Source organism: Dioscorea cayenensis, chromosome 7 (genome assembly GCF_009730915.1).
Source record: "Dioscorea cayenensis subsp. rotundata cultivar TDr96_F1 chromosome 7, TDr96_F1_v2_PseudoChromosome.rev07_lg8_w22 25.fasta, whole genome shotgun sequence".
NCBI classification, from domain to species: domain Eukaryota; kingdom Viridiplantae; phylum Streptophyta; class Magnoliopsida; order Dioscoreales; family Dioscoreaceae; genus Dioscorea; species Dioscorea cayenensis.
Genome location: NC_052477.1, coordinates 3,384,116 through 3,402,870, shown reverse-complemented (window position 1 = coordinate 3,402,870; position 18,755 = coordinate 3,384,116). Strand labels below are relative to the sequence as shown.

The following is an 18,755-nucleotide window of genomic DNA, read 5'->3' as shown; positions in this document are numbered from 1 at the left end:
TGACATTAGAAAGTCTTTTAATATATGCAACATTCTATTTTCATCTTTTGATTTTATTTTGTAATTATGTCCCTAAAATTCTATACATACTTACATATATATATATATATATATATGATAACACAAGACTGTTTATTGGTTCTTTTGGCAGGATATGCTAATAAATCATTATCTTCATCATTAAAAAAAAAAAATTAATGTAGAAAATTTAACCTTCCTTGATGACCCTATTTTTGACACTGTTATGATAATTTGTTATATATAATTTATATACAAAAATAAACAGGCAGATGGTGAGTGGAGCTGAATAGAGTGAAGGAGCATAGTGTAAAAGCGAAGCAATGGTGCAAGGGTAAATTTATAAATTGCACTGGATGGGATTTTACTTATAAATTCATGTAATCTAAATTTTTTAATAATAAAATAAATACAATTGTTTTCATTTCGAGAACATAATCATATTGCCGAACCTTGTAAATTTTATGTATTTATGCAATAGCTGGAAGATGCAAGATGTATAGTAAGTTCTTATGTTTGGCCCTTATGCTTCTTGTCTCTTTTTGTATTTCCTATACATGGGCTAATTACTATCTTAACCCAAAGACTTCTTTTCACAGGTTCATATATAAATTTTAGGAGTCACTAATGTTGATGAAGAGGTTAATGAAAAATAATTAATATGATGATGTTATACTACAAGGTTCATCCATTGATTTTACCAAATGAACTAATAGTTTTGTTATAGCGTTTCATTGGAACCTTTTCTTTTTTCTCTCAACATGGTGTGTGACATTCGATTTTTATGTGTAAATGTTGGTTTAGCTTCCATTGTTGTTATTTTTTCCCCTTTTTTTTGTGTGAATTAACAAACACTAATATGATATAGAATTAATGCGATTTTTTTTTTTTTGGCTTTTTCAATGCTATTTGGGAGCAATAATTTTTTTTGTTGTAATAAATGAATTTAAGGGGTGCCAAAGGGACATATAAGTACGGATATAGACCTAATATAGTGATTTAATGATCTCTTAGAAATTTATCATGTGAGGCAGGCTAACATATGGAGTAATAACAATCTGTCATATGCGTCTAAGATGATATATCATACGTTATAACCTCATGATTGTAATTCTCCCTATTATACAACACTGAAAAGATGGAGAATACAATTTCCCTTACATAGAACTCACACTAGGATCTACTATACAATAAATGAGCAAATAGTATTTTTACAATACTTCAGGTGCTGGATTTTAAACCCATGTCTGTCTATTTTTGCCCAAGATATCTACCGCTAGACCATTTTAGCATTGCCCAAAACAATAACTTGTGAAACAACGGATATAAGACAATAATTTTTTATGCAATTTTTTTTTGAATTTGAATCAATATATATATATATATATATATATATATGTCTTTAACTGGGTATATAATTAGTTATTCCCTTGGAGTGTAGTTTTTCAATTTAATTTTTAGATCAAAGTTAGAATAATTGTTTTTTTAATAAAAGTTAGAATAATTGTTAGAGAGCCTATTGTAGTGAAAATTAGGAGGTTTTATATTAACTAATACTTTCCTTATATGTATCAATAAAATTAAATGATACATTTATTAGTATCAATGTGCATGGATGGCTTCTTAATTCTACCGGAAAATTTTATTTGGTGCTGAAATTCCATCAAAATTGCTAAGTTAGTCCCTCAAATATATCATCATATCCAAATTAATTCTTTCATCTAACTCTATTAATGATAGTGCAACAATTCCATCTATCATTATTCAAATACTTATTTTATTATTGTGACGATAACATGTCAGCAATTATTATCATATTAACTACAACAATAATTTATTTTTTATTCTTATTATCATGTTAACACATGAAAAAAAAGTAAAATGACTAATTATTTTTTAAAGTTCAAATTTTTTGATTTTGATGATCATGCAACTCATTTTAATTATATTATTTATTAAAAATAATGTTAATAATTAGAAGTAATTTTTTTAAGATAAATATTTAATTTACCAACAATTTCTTCACTTATTACTAGCATGTTTTATGCATAAAGTGTTCATTTTATAAAAAAATTTAAACTAAACCCTAAATTAAGTTCATGTAAAGTCAGTGTATAGATATTTGTTGAGTTTGCTTTACATCTGTGCACGACCCTGATAAGTATTGCATATCATAAAAAATAATTTTCTTTAAATTATTAATAAATAAAAATAAAAAAATAAAAAAACGTTTATTCCACTATAAAACAATATTTTGTGACAGAAGATAGCAATCACACGCTACCACTACAAACAACCAACCACAAAACAAAACTCACAACACTAAACTCTTCTCCACCATTCGATCTGCCTCGAGATAAGCTCACACAGATCTCAACGCACAATGTACGGTTGACCTTCGAAGATCTTCATAGATATAGTTATACGGTCTGTTTTAATCACTCTCTTCTGGCATTGTGGGGCTTCTTGCACATGAATATTAAAAAGCCCACGTATTGATACCAAAAATATTAAATTAATTAAAATAAATAAATTTCCGGCATGAAAAATTCATCAAAATTATTATTATTATTTTTTAAAATTAAATAAATAAATAAATAAATAAATAAATATATATATATATTTATTTGTTTCTAATTCTCTAGAGAAAAAGGCTTGCAAGAAGACGAGGCCGTTTCCTTCGTCTTCTGGTTGGATCGCAGAGGGAGAAAAAAAAAAGAGAAAAAAATAAAGAAAAAAAAGGAAAAATTGGGGAAAAATTGGGAAAAAGGGTTTATTTTCTTGTCGGAAGAGAAGAAGAAGCGGCGATCTTGGGGTAGGGTTTGGGGAGGATCGCCGTCGTGGAGCCGGGGGGAGCTGGAGTTGGGAGGCGATCGGCAGGGTTGGAGGTCGGATCGGTGATTGGGAGGATGTGGAGAGGTGGTTGGTGAGAGGGTTGTGGTGGTGGTTGAGGGAAGGAGTTGGATGCTGACGGTGGAGAGGAGGGAGGATGGGAGGAAGGGGATAGGGTTAGGGTTTGGAGGGAGGATGGAGGAGAACGAGCTTGAGGAAGGTGAGGCGTGCTATGGGCATGAGGAAGAAGGCTCTAGTCCTGAGAAGGATCTCACCAATCTCTCTTATATTGTATGGTTCTTGTTCCTTTTCTTTGGATTGGTTTGTGTTTTTTGATTGAGAATTTCGTATTTGGTGCTGTTGCTTGGCGTGATTTCATGCTTGCCAGTTCTTGGCTTTGGATTATTCGGACTAGATTAGGCTTATGGATGAAGAATTTCGATATGTGATAGATTTGCTTTGGAAAAACCTAAATTTTGTAGCTTGAGATCGTCTTGTTATGCTCTATGCCAAAGTTAGAATTTTTAGCTGATGACTTATTAGTATTGGTTGTAAAGGTTCTTTTTATTTATTTATTTTTAATTTGAATGTTAAAGAGTCGGATATGGTGTTAGTGGGAGCTTGTGTTGTTCTTTTGTTGCAGGATGAAAAGCTCCATGATGTGTTGGGGCATTTCCAGAAAGATTTTGAAGGCGGTGTATCTGCAGAAAACTTGGGTAAGAGACAAGGGGTTTGTTTTGTAGGGGGTGCAGTGTTTATGTGCTTAATTTTACAGAATGATGATGTCAGGTGAATTGTTTCATTGGCAGGAGCAATGTTCGGTGGATATGGTTCGTTCCTTCCTACCTACCAACGTTCGCCTTCTGTTTGGCCCCATCCTACAAGGAGCCCGGCGAATGCTTCGAGCCGCAATGGCTCCAAGTCTCCTTGTAGCACAGCATTAATGGTAGTGTTTTGTTTTTTGTTCTCTTTTGGATCAAAGCTTCTACAATCATAGTTTGGTTGTCTTTTCTAAAGGGGGTGGCAATTTCTTATTCAGGATGACTGATGATTTATAATTGATGCGTATCTTGGTTTTTAGGGCATGCGCCAGAACCCTGCAGTTTTGTCTGTTGCAACTATTAATAAAACCTGCCCAGTGGAGGCGTCAACAACACCGTCATTGGACAAATCATGCAAGAAGGACTCACGAATGAATGCAACCATTTCCGCAGATTCTATTCCTCAGCAGGATTCCATTGGTACAATTATTAATGGGAGTGATCAGAAGACACTGAAGGTCCGCATTAAAGTGGGTTCTGAAAGTGCATCAGCTAGGAATAAAGCTGCCATTTATAGTGGTCTTGGCCTTGATATTTCACCGTCCTCATCACCAGAGGACAGCCCTTATCTGAGTGAAGATCATTCTGCTGATTGTCGAGATGCTCCGGAGGAATCTCCTATGACCATTATTCAGGTAATACCTTCACGTCAATTTTAACTGTGTAATTAACCTGAAGCTGCAACGAGAGCTGTGACTGCCAAATTGTCTTTTGTCCTTTGTGATGGAACAGAACATGACATGCTTTGCGGTGCCTGGAGGCTTTGTTCTTTCACCTCTTCATGATAGTCTGTTGCATCTGAAAGAAAAAGAAAACTCTCCTCTTAAGAATGTCTGGACAAACATGTCTGATATGCCCCCCTCAACAAAAGATGGAAAAAACCATCTGCAAAAGAAAATGAAGTCTTTAGAGAAAAGTGAAAGGGTAATTGATGTGAGAAGTTCAAGTTGCAAAGGCGATGTAAGCTCAAGTTTGAAGAGGGAAACTGACACTGAGGCTTTGAATGGACAAGATGTTCGTCCGGATGTTTCAAATTTTACAAGTTGCTTGGTTTCCAGAGAATTTGAAGGAAAAGAAAGTAGGCAAGGTTTTGGCGAGTCTTTAAAAGGTTCTAAGATTCATGACCTTTCCTTGGATCCCAATAAGCTTTCAGGGAAGGGTAGACTATCCTCATCTGATACGGTGAAGGATAGCCAACTGGACTTCATTGAAAGCTTCGGAAATACTGTTGTTGGTATTTCAGCAAATGAACCCACCTTCTCCAAAGGGAATCTGGGCTCTAAAACAAACCTACCAGAGCAAGTTCAGGGAGAAAGAGGCATGAGCAACCTTAAGGATGCATCAGTTGGTATTCAGAAAGAAGGCAGAGGTAAACTTGAAAAATTTTATGACACTGCTAGAAGTGATCCTGATGAAAATATGGAGAGAAAGGATCTTGGTGTTCAATATGCAGAACCTGCTAATCAGAACTCAGCTCATAAAGTTAATTTATATGAACAAGATGAGGAAATGATGTTTCAGGCCAGGAAACAAGCATCTGAGGGTAAAGGAAAATGGAAGAAAAGTCAAATTAATGGTGCACCATCATCGCAGTCCATGAAGAAAAACGCTAAAACTTCCTCATCTATGAAAATAAAAGAAAAGAAGAACAGGCAGCCCTCTAAAGGAGAGTGTGCTAATGATAAACTGAAAGAATTGAAATTTCGAGATGAATGCAGCGTGAACCAATATAAACAGTCTCATGTGGAGTTAGGAGATATAAAAGCTGAACTAGCAGAGGACAGAACTAAGCTGTTGCACGCGAAGGATAAGATGATGGGAATAAAACATGAAAATGAGTATCCCTTAGCATCTGATGAAAAGGCAAAGGGAGACCAATTGTTAGGATGATGGATAATCCTCCCATCTCTGAGGCAGTTGTTACTGCATCAGTAGTTGCTCCTGTGGCATTAAACAACCCAGCATTGGATGCAGTTGTTGCTCCTGCTCCCAATGCTCCTGTTGTTATAGAGGAAAACTGGGTTGGTTGTGACAAATGTCAGAAATGGCGCCTTTTACCATATGGGACAAATCCTGGTCTTTTGCCCAAGAAATGGCAATGCAATATGCTAAATTGGCTGTAAGTGTCTCCCTGATACATTAAGTTTTTATTTGTTCTCCATTCTTTATTCCACAAAATGTAGATGACAATTTTTCTAGGTTTAGTGTGTACACACTTATTTGTTCTTATGTTTTATAAAATTACCAGTCAAGGCATGCTTTTTCTTACTTTGTGGGGTTGTAGTTTCATTTCATTCTTCTGACATTGCTGAAATCTTGTCTAGGGGCCCTGGAATGAACAAGTGTAGCATTAGTGAAGAAGAAACGACTAAAGCTTTACACGCACTGTACCAGTTACCTGTTTCTCAATGCAACACTAATGCAAATGGTGTTAATGCTGTTGCATCAAACACGGTTCTGGCTGAAGGGCAATTTCTCAATCACACTTTTGGCAATAATACAACTAATCTACCTGCTATTGGGAAGAAAAAGCATAAATTGAAGGACCCATCAAATTTAGTTAATGGTCCAGCTTTGTTGCAGGGTTCGGCTTCTGTAAAAAAGAACCAACAGGCTTCTGTGAAGAGCAGAAACTTAAATGATGTGAATGTGAACCGGTATCAGTTAGAATCTAACATGTTGAGCAAAACTGATCTTGAGCATGCAAATAATCCAACAGATTTTGCTGTGGATAAGCAGAAGCACAAAGATGAAGTGAAGTCTCAGATACTGGGATGCCACTCTAACGGAGGTGCCTTTTGCATTTAACCTGTTTGATGATAGCATGCTCCTTTGCTTAGAAAGCACCACTCACTTTCTCTGCGATGTTCATTTATTTTTTTCAGGTGACTTTGTTGGAAATGCTGGGAGACCATCCAAATTAAAGAGCAAGAGAGAGGTGGATCAGGATGGTTTTACAACATCTAAGAAGTTCAAGAAAGAAGAATTAAATTATGCTAGTGAAGGATGGCATTCTGATTATGAAGGAGCTGTGAATTTACTTTCTGCTAAGGACAATGCTTTACCAACTGATGTAAGCAAACACAATATGCAAAATTATAATGGTTTTTCATCTTCTAAGGCAGAATGCATTTTGCTAGCATCTAGTAAGAGGGTAAAAGTTCAAACCCAAGCTTTATCAAATGGGGAGGTGAAGGACCTTGTTAATGGGCCAAACTTGGAGAGATCTAAACCTGGTTTTATTAGCAAGAAAAGGAAAAATAAGGTGTCACAGGAAACTAAGGGTTACCCGCAAAGTATACATGGTGATCAACAATTTATGGACAGCAGGGTTGATACTAGAGAAGCTTTTAGTGAAAATGAATTGAAGAGGGAAAAGAAGCTGAAGGTTTTGAAGCCAGAGGCAAAGGACTCAAGTATTCGGAAGGCAGATGGTAGGTTAGAGACTAAAGGTAGGCCAACCAAAATCCTATTCAGCGGCAGTAGGGAACATCTGACATATGGAATGGAGAATGATGGTTTTGCTGTGAAGGAGGAGCACAGAGAGCAATTCCAGGTAAATGCTATGCCTAGACAGGCTTCAGAAGGTATGGAATCTTTTAAGAAAGATTCGGGTTATGCACAGTCCTCAGCAGCAGCTACTTCAAGTTCTTCAAAGGTATCTAGTTCTCGGAAAAGCAGAGGAAACTTTCAGGAAGCAAGAGGCTCGCCAGTGGAGTCTGTTTCTTCATCACCTTTCCGAAATTCTAATTCGGATAAGGTTTTGCCTTCTAGGAGGAAGTTTGAGCAGAAGGATGATGCCCTTAATGCAGGTTTGTCTGCTATTGGAAGCCCAAAAAATTATTCAGATGGTGAATTTGATGCAGGAAGTGTGCGGCCAGAGAGAATGAAGAATAATGCATCTTCCTTCCAGGGAAGATCTCTCGAAGGTCACAGAGCTGTTGAGTCTCGAGGTTTAGATTCTATGAGAGGAAAATATGATTACAAACACAATGAAGCAAGTAAACTATATGAGGGCAAAGACAAGGATGGTTTGCACTTAAAACTTTTCGGGGACACTCATGATGATTTCTCACCTACTGATTTTGAATGTAGGAATTTGGTCAATGCCACTGCTAAGCATGACAAATATGAACCATTGGACAAAGACCATTTCCGTGATTCGGAAAAAATGAATAATTACCACCTTGCAAATGGGTCCATGCAGAGGAAGTCATGCAAGGGTTCTTCACATTCCAGGGAGAAACATAGTACTAAGTCTGGCCTGGATAGAAGTAAGATTAAGGTGCCAGGTTCAGTAAGTAAGCAGGTGGAGTTGCTTTCAGCTAAGAATGACCCTGATAGTCAAGACATGGTTCACAGTGCTTCTCATGATAATTACTGCAAAGATTTTAAACATGGAAATGGAAACTGTGCATATCCGGAGAAGGATGTGGAGGATGTGGTGAAGAAAGAATCACTTGTAAAATTGTCTTTTGTAGGTGGCAGAGAAAGTCATTCTGATCGTGGAAAACAAGGAAATTTGGAGGCACATGGTTCTGGCTTGTTTGATAAGCAGCACAGGGATGGCAACTCAAGAGATGCTGTTTCAGGGACTGGTGATGGCAAATCCATGTTCCAGGATATTACCCAGCGGGATCCTCATGCAGATGACAAAAAGCTGATTGGTCGATCTGAAATGGCTCCAGGGAGAGGGAAGTCACAGCCAGTGGTTTCTTATGGAGATAAACAAGAAACACAGTGTCGAGGCAATCAGTCGATACCCACAGTTAAGGGAGGTAAATTAGAATCATGCCCTATTGATGCAGCAAATGGTGATCCGAAAGTGATCAAATCAAGAAAACCTGATGAGGAGAATGGCACTCACCAAGTCAGTTTGAGACAAGCCACACCCAGTCGACTTGATCACCGAAGTCCGGTTAGAAGGGATGGTCAATCTGCTGCAAATGTATTAAAAGAAGCAAGAGATTTAAAGCATACAGCTAACAGGCTAAAGGTTTTTATTTTCTCTACATGATGTAACTATTGTTAAATCACGTGCTTATCTAATTGCTGACGGACATGTTTTGTTTTGCCAGAGTGAAGGGCTTGAACTTGAAAGTACTGGCTTGTATTTTCAGGCAGCTATGAAATTTCTTTATTATGCTTCTTTATTGGAGCCTCATGTTGAAAGTGCCCGACATGGGGAAGGTACCCAATCAGTGCAGATGTATTCTGAAACTGCACGACTTTGCGAGTAAGTCAGATACTAAAGCTTGTTTTTTATTTTATTTGAATGCTTGCCGGTAATTGCGAACATTTCACTTTCAGAGTAGATGATAATGTTGGATTCTCACTGCATATATCTTTCTTTAGTTTCACTATAGTCATCTCTATGATCATTGCAAGTATTTGTCTACTATTCTCTTAACATTTGGTGGGATGGTTTGAATATTTTCACTTGTTCATACATGATAATTTTGTTATTCAACATAACGAGAATTGTTGGTTGTGGCAAAATCTTAAAAAATTAAGATATGATGGCATGAATTTATTTATTTGAATGTGCATATGCAATTGAGCTAGATGGGTGTCTTAAGAAACTCCAATCTCATTTCTTTAGCTGAAACATCCCTATATTTTTTTGTTTCTGTTTTATATTATATGTGTCTTATAATGATATCTGCTGTGTGTTTCTCTTGAGCTCTAGATTTTGTTCTTTTTATTTTTTGTACCTTGAAGGTTTGTTTTCCCTCAGTTCTATACTGCCTTATATGTAAACTGTTGAAATTATCTGAAATTATTAATGGAAATTTATTAGGACTCTTTAGTCAAATGTTGTGAAACTAGATCTTGTCAAATGGTTTTGATAGATATTGATAGTTGTTTGGTTCTAGAAAAACACCAGTGTGATGAAAACCAATTTTATCAATAGATCCCTTGACTCAAGTAGCATGAGGATAGCAGTTTGAAGATATTATTACTCATTTACCATAAAATCAATTCTTTATCAGCTGCATTTTCCTAAAAGCAAATGGAAGCCTCTATCATCTACATGATCATGAAATCGAGGTTGTAAAATTTGCTGCCAATAATCTGTCTTCAACTTATTCTGATATGCAACTAGGGAAGTAATTTGGGAACAAGTGCATTGCTCTGTTGAAATCTGTTGGCATGTACTTCATGAAGTTGTCATTGACTAAGTTTATGCTTTGCTCAACAGATTTTGTGCCCATGAATATGAGAGATGTAAGAAAATGGCTGCTGCTGCTCTAGCGTACAAGTGTGTTGAAGTGGCATACATGAAAGTCTCATATTTTAAACATTCTTGTGCAAGTAAAGATCGACTTGAATTACAATCAACTCTGCAGACGGTTGTACCAGGTTGCTAGCATAATTGTCCATTTCCTTAGATTGTTTAATACACATTTAAATGCAACAAATTTACATGCATAATTTCCTTTGTTTCTTTTTTTTTTCTTAATGTTGTACTGTTGTATTCTGAAGTTTTCTCTCAAGCTTTTTACTGCAATCTGTGGAAAATAACAACAGAGCAGTCTTTGATTGGACTATTGGGTCTTTGATGGATGTATTTCTATTAATGCAGTTATATATATACATATAGATCCTTATTTTCTTATTATTATATATCATTTGCAAAAGTTGGTATTTGTTACTCTAGTCTGTCTGAGGACATTGCTCGTTTGCATTAAAACAAAAAAAGCTATTGAAGTACTTCATGCTTATTTTGTTTCTTCCCTGTTATCTTTTGTTGTACAGTGACAAGATTTTTGGTATGCTATGTCATTTGCTATGCACATTCTGGTCTTATCAATTCCATTATTTAAGGCTTAGTTGCATTCCAAGATGGTTCTTCCCTTTCCTTTAAATATTTGCAAATTTCCTGCTCAAACTGAAAATTAATGTGTTGTGTTGCAAGTGATACATTTTTCTTCTGATATTTGTGCTGTATTAAATTGTTTGTGTAATATTTTCCTTTTTTTTTCTTCAAAACAAAATTTTTTACCTATTATGTTTTTCTCATGATTAAGTTGTAAGTTGGTGAATGACTTCTGCACCCTACAAACGAACTCTCATCTCATGCTTGGTTTATAACATTTAGTTTTATTTTATTGTAGGTGAATCACCGTCTTCTTCTGCTTCCGATGTAGATAACTTAAACAACCAGGTTACACTGGACAAAAGTACCTCAGCCAGGGGTGTTAGTTCTCCACAGGTTGCTGGCAACCATGTAGTAGTTGCTCGCAGCCGTCCCAATTTTGTCCGACTCCTGAACTATGTAAGCGGGTTGCTTGAATTTATGTCATATGTTCTACTGAATAAGGTTGCTTTGGACTTCAATGAATCATGGCATACACAAAGGAATTTTCACTAATTTATGTATTATCACTTTTATGATATGGGGACTGTATATTGAAAAAACATATTAACACATTAGTCCTTCTCGGAGTGCAATTATTTGGACTGTCAACTTCATATTTTGCCCATCAATCTGACAAAAATATTTTTTGGCATGCTTGTAATCAGAAAAAAACAAAAAACTGTCTACACCATTGTTACTAGCTAATATTGTTTATTCTTAGATATGTGTTCAGGTCATTCATGCTGGTGTGTGATGTTTCATAATTGCAATAGCTACTTAACATTTACTTTTAATGGTTTTAATTAACAGGCAAATGAAACAGTTTGCGCTTTCGATGCATCAAGGAAAATGCAGCTTGCTTTTGCAGCAGCTGGTTCTGGCTTGGACAAGGACTGCATTGGTCGCTTGTCTTCAGTAAAGAAAGTTATTGACTTCAACTTCCATGATGTTGAAAGATTACTTCAACTTATACGGTTTTCAATGGAGTCAATCAGTTGTTAATAGCATTCAAATTTGAGAAGCGTTACTCCTGTGAATAGATCATCTTCCTTTTGTTTTACTTCTCCACAATGGCGGTGATAATGGACAATCAGATGGCTGGTTCTTATGAAGTGTGTACAAATGGGTTCTCTTTTGCAATTCTTTTGAGGAATATTTGCTGTTTTTGGCATTCAAGGCATGGGTAAGAGCTTAGATACCGTCATCCATGAGTGGTTAAGGTGTGACTTCCAGTGGTACTGTGTTGAGCTTCCACTAGAGCAAGATTGAAGACCATGCTAAGATTAGGGTGTGTAGTTTTCTTGTATGCTTTTGGCTTCACAGTCATCTGGCATAAAGAAAGAAATTAGATGTTGCATCATCCTTCCTTGGTTGACTCTCATTAGGCCCTTCCATGTTGCATTTTTGTTACAGTAGGATACAAACTGTCAAGTAGATACATGGGGCGAAGCTGTGGCTTTGTGAATCAATCCACAGAACATGTTTATTTGAGTATAAAGTGTGTAAATTTACCTGTACTATATTGCTTCGAAGATGAACGCTGCTGGCTTGGTAGGTCATCATATGCGGTTTTGCAATAAAAGGGTAGGCTGGTACCAAAGGCTTCTCGTGCGCGGGGTTTAGTAAGGGTTTTGAATGTGCACACGCTTGCTGCATGTGGAGACTTTCTTTATTCCAAACTTGTCACACCTTGAGCAAGTTTACACAACCACCTAATCCCTTAAGAGGTATGCAATCTAGATTGTTACTATATAATTTTCTTTGATTTTATCGATTGAAAATAAAAGTATGATGTGGTGCCAATTTGCATGTTATTTTCAATTGAAATATTGATGTATGGTTTTATTATTTTTCTGTGCTTTTCTGTGATGAATTCCATGATCTGAAATTCAAGTTGGTTTGATTTTGTCTTTGTAGGTTGGGTGGTGGTTTATTGTTTGATATGACATGAGAGTGTATTCAAGATTGTAAATGAGGCAGTCTAGCTTTCAAAATTTAATTTTCTGAATGTAGCATTTGTAAATATAGCTGATCTGACATGAAGTGATTTGGTTGACCTTCCTGAAGAGACAGGTATGGCTACTTGATGTTATGCTACGTTTAACCATTGCTGCTTCAAGAAAATTATCTTACTGAGCATTCTCTGCTATTTATTCTTTGTTCATGGCAGGGGTATCTGTTATATTTATACGCTAACCAAGGGTTGAGGGCATAAGCAATTTTCTCATTGGGTTCTTACTGCAGTCAGAGTGACCTGTAAAGTTCCAACAGGTAAACTTTTCATTCTCTTTTTATGTTTTGTAATTGCATGAAGTTATTTGTTGAAATTGCTAGCCCTTTATGATTGTAACATTTGAGTGAGAGTTATTCATTGTTACGTATAGAACAAGGCATAACTTAAGTTAAATGTTAGGGTGGGGAATTTGGTCTCTGTCAGCATAGATGACAGGTTTAATAGTTGAATCTCGCAAGTGATGTTTATGTGAAACAATATTCTTTATAATTACCTGTGGTTATTGTACCTTTTCTATGTGTTACTTTGTGTCTTTCAAGTCTTTGACACTATTATTCCTTAAGTTGGTTATTGAAAGCCAACTTCTTTTTCATGTTCATGTTCTCCGTTGATTCATTGCCACCAATCATGTAAGCATGAGTATCAACAGCATTTGTTTACTTTGATGGTACCATTATTTTGATTCTGCTGAATGCACCTTGTGATTATTTTGGAGATGACCGTTATTGTTATTATCCTATATTAGGCTTATGGCAAATGGTTTATGCCTAAATATTGTGTTCTTAACTACCATATGATTGGAGCTAGGACAAAATATATTCTGGGGTAACATAAGCTTAAATTCAGTGGAATGAGGCAGTTTGTGTGAGTCAAGGTCAAACATTCTTGACCGTGGTTGAATTTGGCTACCTGGCCGATCTTATTTAGGTTTGCCTTGTCAATCAGTTTTAAGTCAGATTGCTCAGATTATCTCCCTTAGGACATTAACATCTAGTTGATGGCATGACAAGTTTTCAATACAATCATGTCATATAGAAACAAAGATAAGGAAGTATTGACTTTCTTGGTCTTGTTTAAAACATGTTTCAATCAAAGTGTGTGGCTTCTCTAACTATTTGCTAGTAGTTATTGAATAATTAAGGCCGGAAAGTGTGCAAATCCTCTGTTTTAGTGCATTGACAAAACCTTAATTTAGAAAATCCTGAAAGTCACTGCATAATTTATCTTGTGGAGCTAATAATATCCTTCCCGGGAGCTTGCAACGTATACTGATTTCGAACATTCTTCTAAATTTTTTTCTAGTGAGAAACAGGCATAGGAAATGTGTGTGTGTATATATATATATACACATATGTTTCCTGCTCCTGAAATACGTAGTTTTTGTGCTTGTGAAATGTATATATATTATCTTTAAGTTAGTACTGAATGCTTAATGACAACTGATACGTCGATTGCTGTTAAATTTATGAATGATGGGTTTGAACTGTTATATACATTTTTATCTTTGGCATTTCAGGTTTCAGGTTACATCTGCAAAGGCTGGATCTGGATGGCAAATATCATCATACATTTGCAGCTTCTTATTTTAGGACCCTCTTTTGTTGTGTCTCTCATCTTATATCCTGAGACTAATTGATTCATTGGTTCATCCCCAGAATAAAATCATATATCTACTTACTGTGGCTAATGTATCTTCTTCTTCTCTCTCTGGTTTCATATTTTTTTAATTCGAAATTTCGTCTTTTTTATTTTGGTTCATGAGGCTTAAGAAAAATGATATATATATATATATATGAGGATGCATTGTCTGCCAACGTTCACAGATTATGAATCTGTAAACGTTGATATGGGCCGTTGGATTTTAATCCAATAGCTGCACACCGTTTTATAAACAGTAACACTGTAAATTATTTATAAGTACAGTAAAAAGCGGGATGTACAGTGATTTAATTTGAATTATTCAGTCAATTTTAATACAGTAACTGAATTAATCGTAGTCGTCTAATTCTATTAAAGTTACTGTATATCATCTGTTCAGAACGTCTGCAGATGATGTTTGGCCTCTATATATATATATATATATATATATGTATATTTTTGCTTTTTAAAATTATTTTTTGAATGTCATTATTGATGTACTTTTTGTGAGCTTTGTGGTTAAGATCTTTTTTTCGTTGATTTCCGAAAAGGTATTAAATACAGTGCTGAAGTGATGTGGATGATTGAAAAGCTCTTTAAAAATTCTTTAATTTTAAGCAGAATATTAAACAATTAGTAAAAAATATTTGTTAAAAAAATTGCGATTAATATCAGGGTTATTTTTGTTATTACACTTTAAAGTTTAAAATCATATATTTTTTTTCCCTTGGAAAACTGGCTTTTCATCTGTAAATTAAAGGAATTATATTTTATTAATTTAAAGCAATGACTTCCTCATAGCAATGTAACTTTCTAGGGAAAAAAAACTAATCAAACATAGAAAAGATTTTCTCTTAATAAAAATTCTCAAGAAAGTAACCATTTTTCCACCTATTTATCAAACTCACCCATGTTTATTTTGGGTGTCTAAAGTGCAAGTTAATTTTGTGTCTTTGCTATTGCATATTTTAGTTATTAGAATTTAATAATTTTTGTAAATTAGGAAATACAAAATTAGCTCTGTCCATGTCTATCTGGGAGATTCTAAATTATTTAATAAATTGGGATATACAAGCAATTTTATCTGATAAATACAATGAATTATCTGCCCTGAGCAAGTGATGTTTTGAAATTTGAATGTTTTTTTTGTCCTTTTTTTAAATATTAATATATATATATATATTTTTTAAAAAAATCTTCCTTCCGACACTTGAAGAGATGCAAACAAAAGATTTTCTTTAAAAATATCACAAAGGATAAAAATACTTCTTAGAATAATTAAAATGCAGTTCGAATATAATTAAATGATCAATAAATCAAGAAAATATATTGGAAAACATTATTACAAAATAAACGTATAGCTAAATAATAATAATAATAATAATAATAATAATAATAATAATAATAATAACATTTTCTACATATTTTGCTAAAATTCTTTTGCCCCAAAATTGGTGAACTTTGTATCAAAACTTCTAGTTTTGCTTCCGCGCTTGCTCCGCCGCCACCCTCTCTCTCTCTCTCTCTCTGTGTGTGTGATGGCGAGTGGTGTCTGTTGCGTTTTGACGAAGCCCTTGTTGCTCTATCATCATCACTGTGGAGCTGTGAAAAAGGTACACAAAGATGCCGCTTTTACGCATTGTCTTTTCTTTTTGGTTGTAACTTTTTAGTATTCTTTACGTTTTGTGCTTTCTTTTGTTTTTTCAAGTATTTTGAGTATCTGTTTATGTTTATGAATTCATGTTAATGTTCTTAGGAATTTTGTGATTTATCTTTTAATTTTGTATTTTGATTATCTGTTTGTGTTTATGAATTTAGGTTGAGCTGAACCATTTGAAAAAAAAAAAGGGAAATTTTGTGATGGTTATTTTTGCTAAGTTTTTTTACTTTTTTTCATTTTTGTGAGTAATTTGTTATTGAGCTTTTTTTGTGAGATTTGGATTGTTGTTCATCAATGTGTAGTTGGTTTTTTTCTTCAAATGATGATTTTGTTGTTGTAGATGGGTTTTCATTATTTAGAAGTGATTCATAGAGTGTTTATTTGGTTATAAAATAAAGTTTTTTCTTTCTTCCCTTTATATCAATGATCAAAGATTGAAGGTGGAACAGAGTGGATAAATTTTTTGTTGTAAAAATTAAAGTGAATTTGTGATCAAAAGCATCATATATCCAAATACAATAAATGTTTGTAAACTAAGTAAAATTAGAGTCTTTCCTGCGGTTATTTGAATAAAAAAAGAACACAGAAAGTGTATTTCAGAGTATAATGGATTCTGATTTTGGTATATGCTTAAACATGCAAAGAATCTGGCTTAAGGTAGAAACTAGGTTTTCAGCAAATGTTTAGGGAGTCTCAGGGACCATCAAAATTTGTTTGAACAATGTATGCAATGTATAATAAGATTTGTTTAAATGCCAGAAGAGCTTATTTGATTGGATGGCTTAAAGGGTTAAATGATTCAAAACATGTAAAATCAGAGTTGCACTGTTCACCATGCAACCCCTTGCTCTCAGTGTACATTCAGTTCTGATTTTGGTATATGCTTAAACATGCATGAAAACCAACATAAGATGGGATGTAGTTCTCCCAAACATGTTTCGAGTCACGTGGATCAAAATCTGCGATAACTATATATATATATATATATGTTCAGTGTCGAAATTTGCTTGATGATAAATCTACAGAATTATTTGTAGTTCCTAGTGCAAATACAAATTCACTCTAAATTTCTTCCTATTTAAGTTTATAGCTTCAATGTTCTGAGTAACCTTTCCATTTGCATGTCTCTGATGTTGCTGTGAATTTGTATCCATGTCGATGCTTTTTTCTTACAACTATTCTGCCAATCTATTCAATCATGCTGACTGATATTCTAAAATGTTCTTCTAGTGATTTTGAAACATGTGAGTGGAGAAAGAGTTTGGGATGTAAAAATGATGTCCATTAATAGATGCTATTTAGTTTCAGCTAATTGTATTTATATATAAGAATGGGCTTTTTTTTTTCTTTAATGAAATATCGAACTCTACCTTTATTTATCGTTTTTAATGCATTGAGGAAGTCCTTGGTTATGTTGTTCTTGAGCAAAAATAATCCCTTTGTTGAAAGGAAGCTCTTGTCTCTTTCACACAAGCTATCAGCATCTCAATGTACTTTAGACTCAATAGTGATAAAATGAAATTGAATGCAGGGTCTGTTGCATCCTTGTGCCAATAAGATAAAATTTTCATACATGGCCAATTTTTTTACATGCATTATATTTAGACTGTCACCTGTGTGAATTATCTTGCTTCGATTAGGGACTAAAAGAAAGCAAATACCGAATATCTTGCATTCTTTGAATTCGTATCTAATCTTGTGCATTTACAATCATATTATCATTACCTCAGTCTATCTTTTACATGTGTTCGATTTATATTATCATTTGTAGGAACTATCTTGATTTATATAGTGATTAAAAGAACACAAATTTTGTGCATCTATGACAAAATTTGCATTTCCTTGATCCATCTTTTACATACATATTTGTTTTATACACTTTGCAATTATATTACAGTCTCAAGTAGCAACTCTAGATGTAAATGAACTCTCATGCCAAGCAACTTCCAGTAAAGGTTCGTCGGTAAAATTTTCACTCTCTATATCATTTCTAGTTGCGACCAATTTCAGCTAACCGACGCTTTGCACATCTTATTCGCAGTGGCGAAAATTTTTAGGCCTCGCAACTTGATCGATCTTAACATCGTTGTCAAATCAAAATGCCAAGATTTCCTACTAGTATCCTGCCAGCAGCATCTTTGTGTTTCTGAAGCCCATTTTTTTGCTGAAAGTTATTGTAGGCATATGAAAATAGTTGGATACTGGATTGGGCCTGATATTGAAGATGGATGTGGTTATGTTGAGGCTATTTTGTCTGAAACTTTATTGTAGATATTGACTTTGATATTTATTTTATTCTTTCTTCAAACAAAAAAAGGTTTGACATTTTTAATTCTTATCCATAAATGGACTTTCCATGCATTTTTTTAGTGACCTTGTAATTAGATTTGCGTAATTAATCTAATTACACATTATATAGGCTTTATCATGGTTGGTCCCAAACCTGAAGAGAAAAGAGGAGGATAGTTGGGCGATAGCAATGTTTTAATAACCGGATCGGATTGAAAACCAGGTTGAGTGGCCAATTAATTTACGGTTCAATCGGGTGGACCGGGTGGTTCAATTGAATTTGATTTTTTTTAAAACAAATAAAATTTCAAAAAATATGAAAAATTTGTAACAATTTAAAAATAAATTAGGAAAATTAATAAATTATAAACAATATAAAAAATTTGTTAATAAATAATATATATATATATATATATATATATAATTTTACAAACACAAACAATATAAGTCAATAAAATCAAAGTTTTTATCACCAAAAGTGGTAATTAAAAACTCTTATATAAAAATTAGTTAACAAACTTTTAACAATAAAAATTTCTTGAAATTCAACAAACAATAATAAAGATGGTGATTCATATTCAATAAATAATAATGTCATCATCAAAGGTAGAAAGATCAATA

At 34.2% G+C, this 18,755-nt stretch overlaps 2 protein-coding genes across 2 annotated transcripts; both read left to right on the top strand.

Annotated features, from left to right (window-relative positions):
* The first annotated feature begins 2,669 nt into the window (after nucleotides 1-2,669).
* LOC120264959 (cysteine-tryptophan domain-containing zinc finger protein 7) lies at nucleotides 2,670-14,295 on the top strand. The gene is given in 15 exon segments (XM_039272875.1): nucleotides 2,670-3,141; nucleotides 3,494-3,566; nucleotides 3,660-3,796; nucleotides 3,932-4,306; nucleotides 4,404-5,562; nucleotides 5,565-5,790; nucleotides 5,996-6,462; nucleotides 6,557-8,667; nucleotides 8,750-8,907; nucleotides 9,874-10,034; nucleotides 10,790-10,950; nucleotides 11,344-12,260; nucleotides 12,451-12,606; nucleotides 12,704-12,804; nucleotides 14,064-14,295. Coding segments are annotated over 12 exon segments (5,379 nt in total). The 5' UTR covers nucleotides 2,670-2,982; the 3' UTR covers nucleotides 11,536-12,260; nucleotides 12,451-12,606; nucleotides 12,704-12,804; nucleotides 14,064-14,295.
* Nucleotides 14,296-15,644: 1,349 nt separating this feature from the next.
* LOC120265564 lies at nucleotides 15,645-18,148 on the top strand. Its single transcript, XM_039273503.1, has 3 exons — nucleotides 15,645-15,798; nucleotides 17,743-17,800; nucleotides 17,887-18,148. The coding sequence occupies exons 1-3, from the start codon at nucleotides 15,724-15,726 to the stop codon at nucleotides 18,114-18,116; spliced, it is 363 nt and encodes a 120-aa protein (XP_039129437.1). The 5' UTR covers nucleotides 15,645-15,723; the 3' UTR covers nucleotides 18,117-18,148.
* The last annotated feature ends 607 nt before the right edge of the window (nucleotides 18,149-18,755 follow it).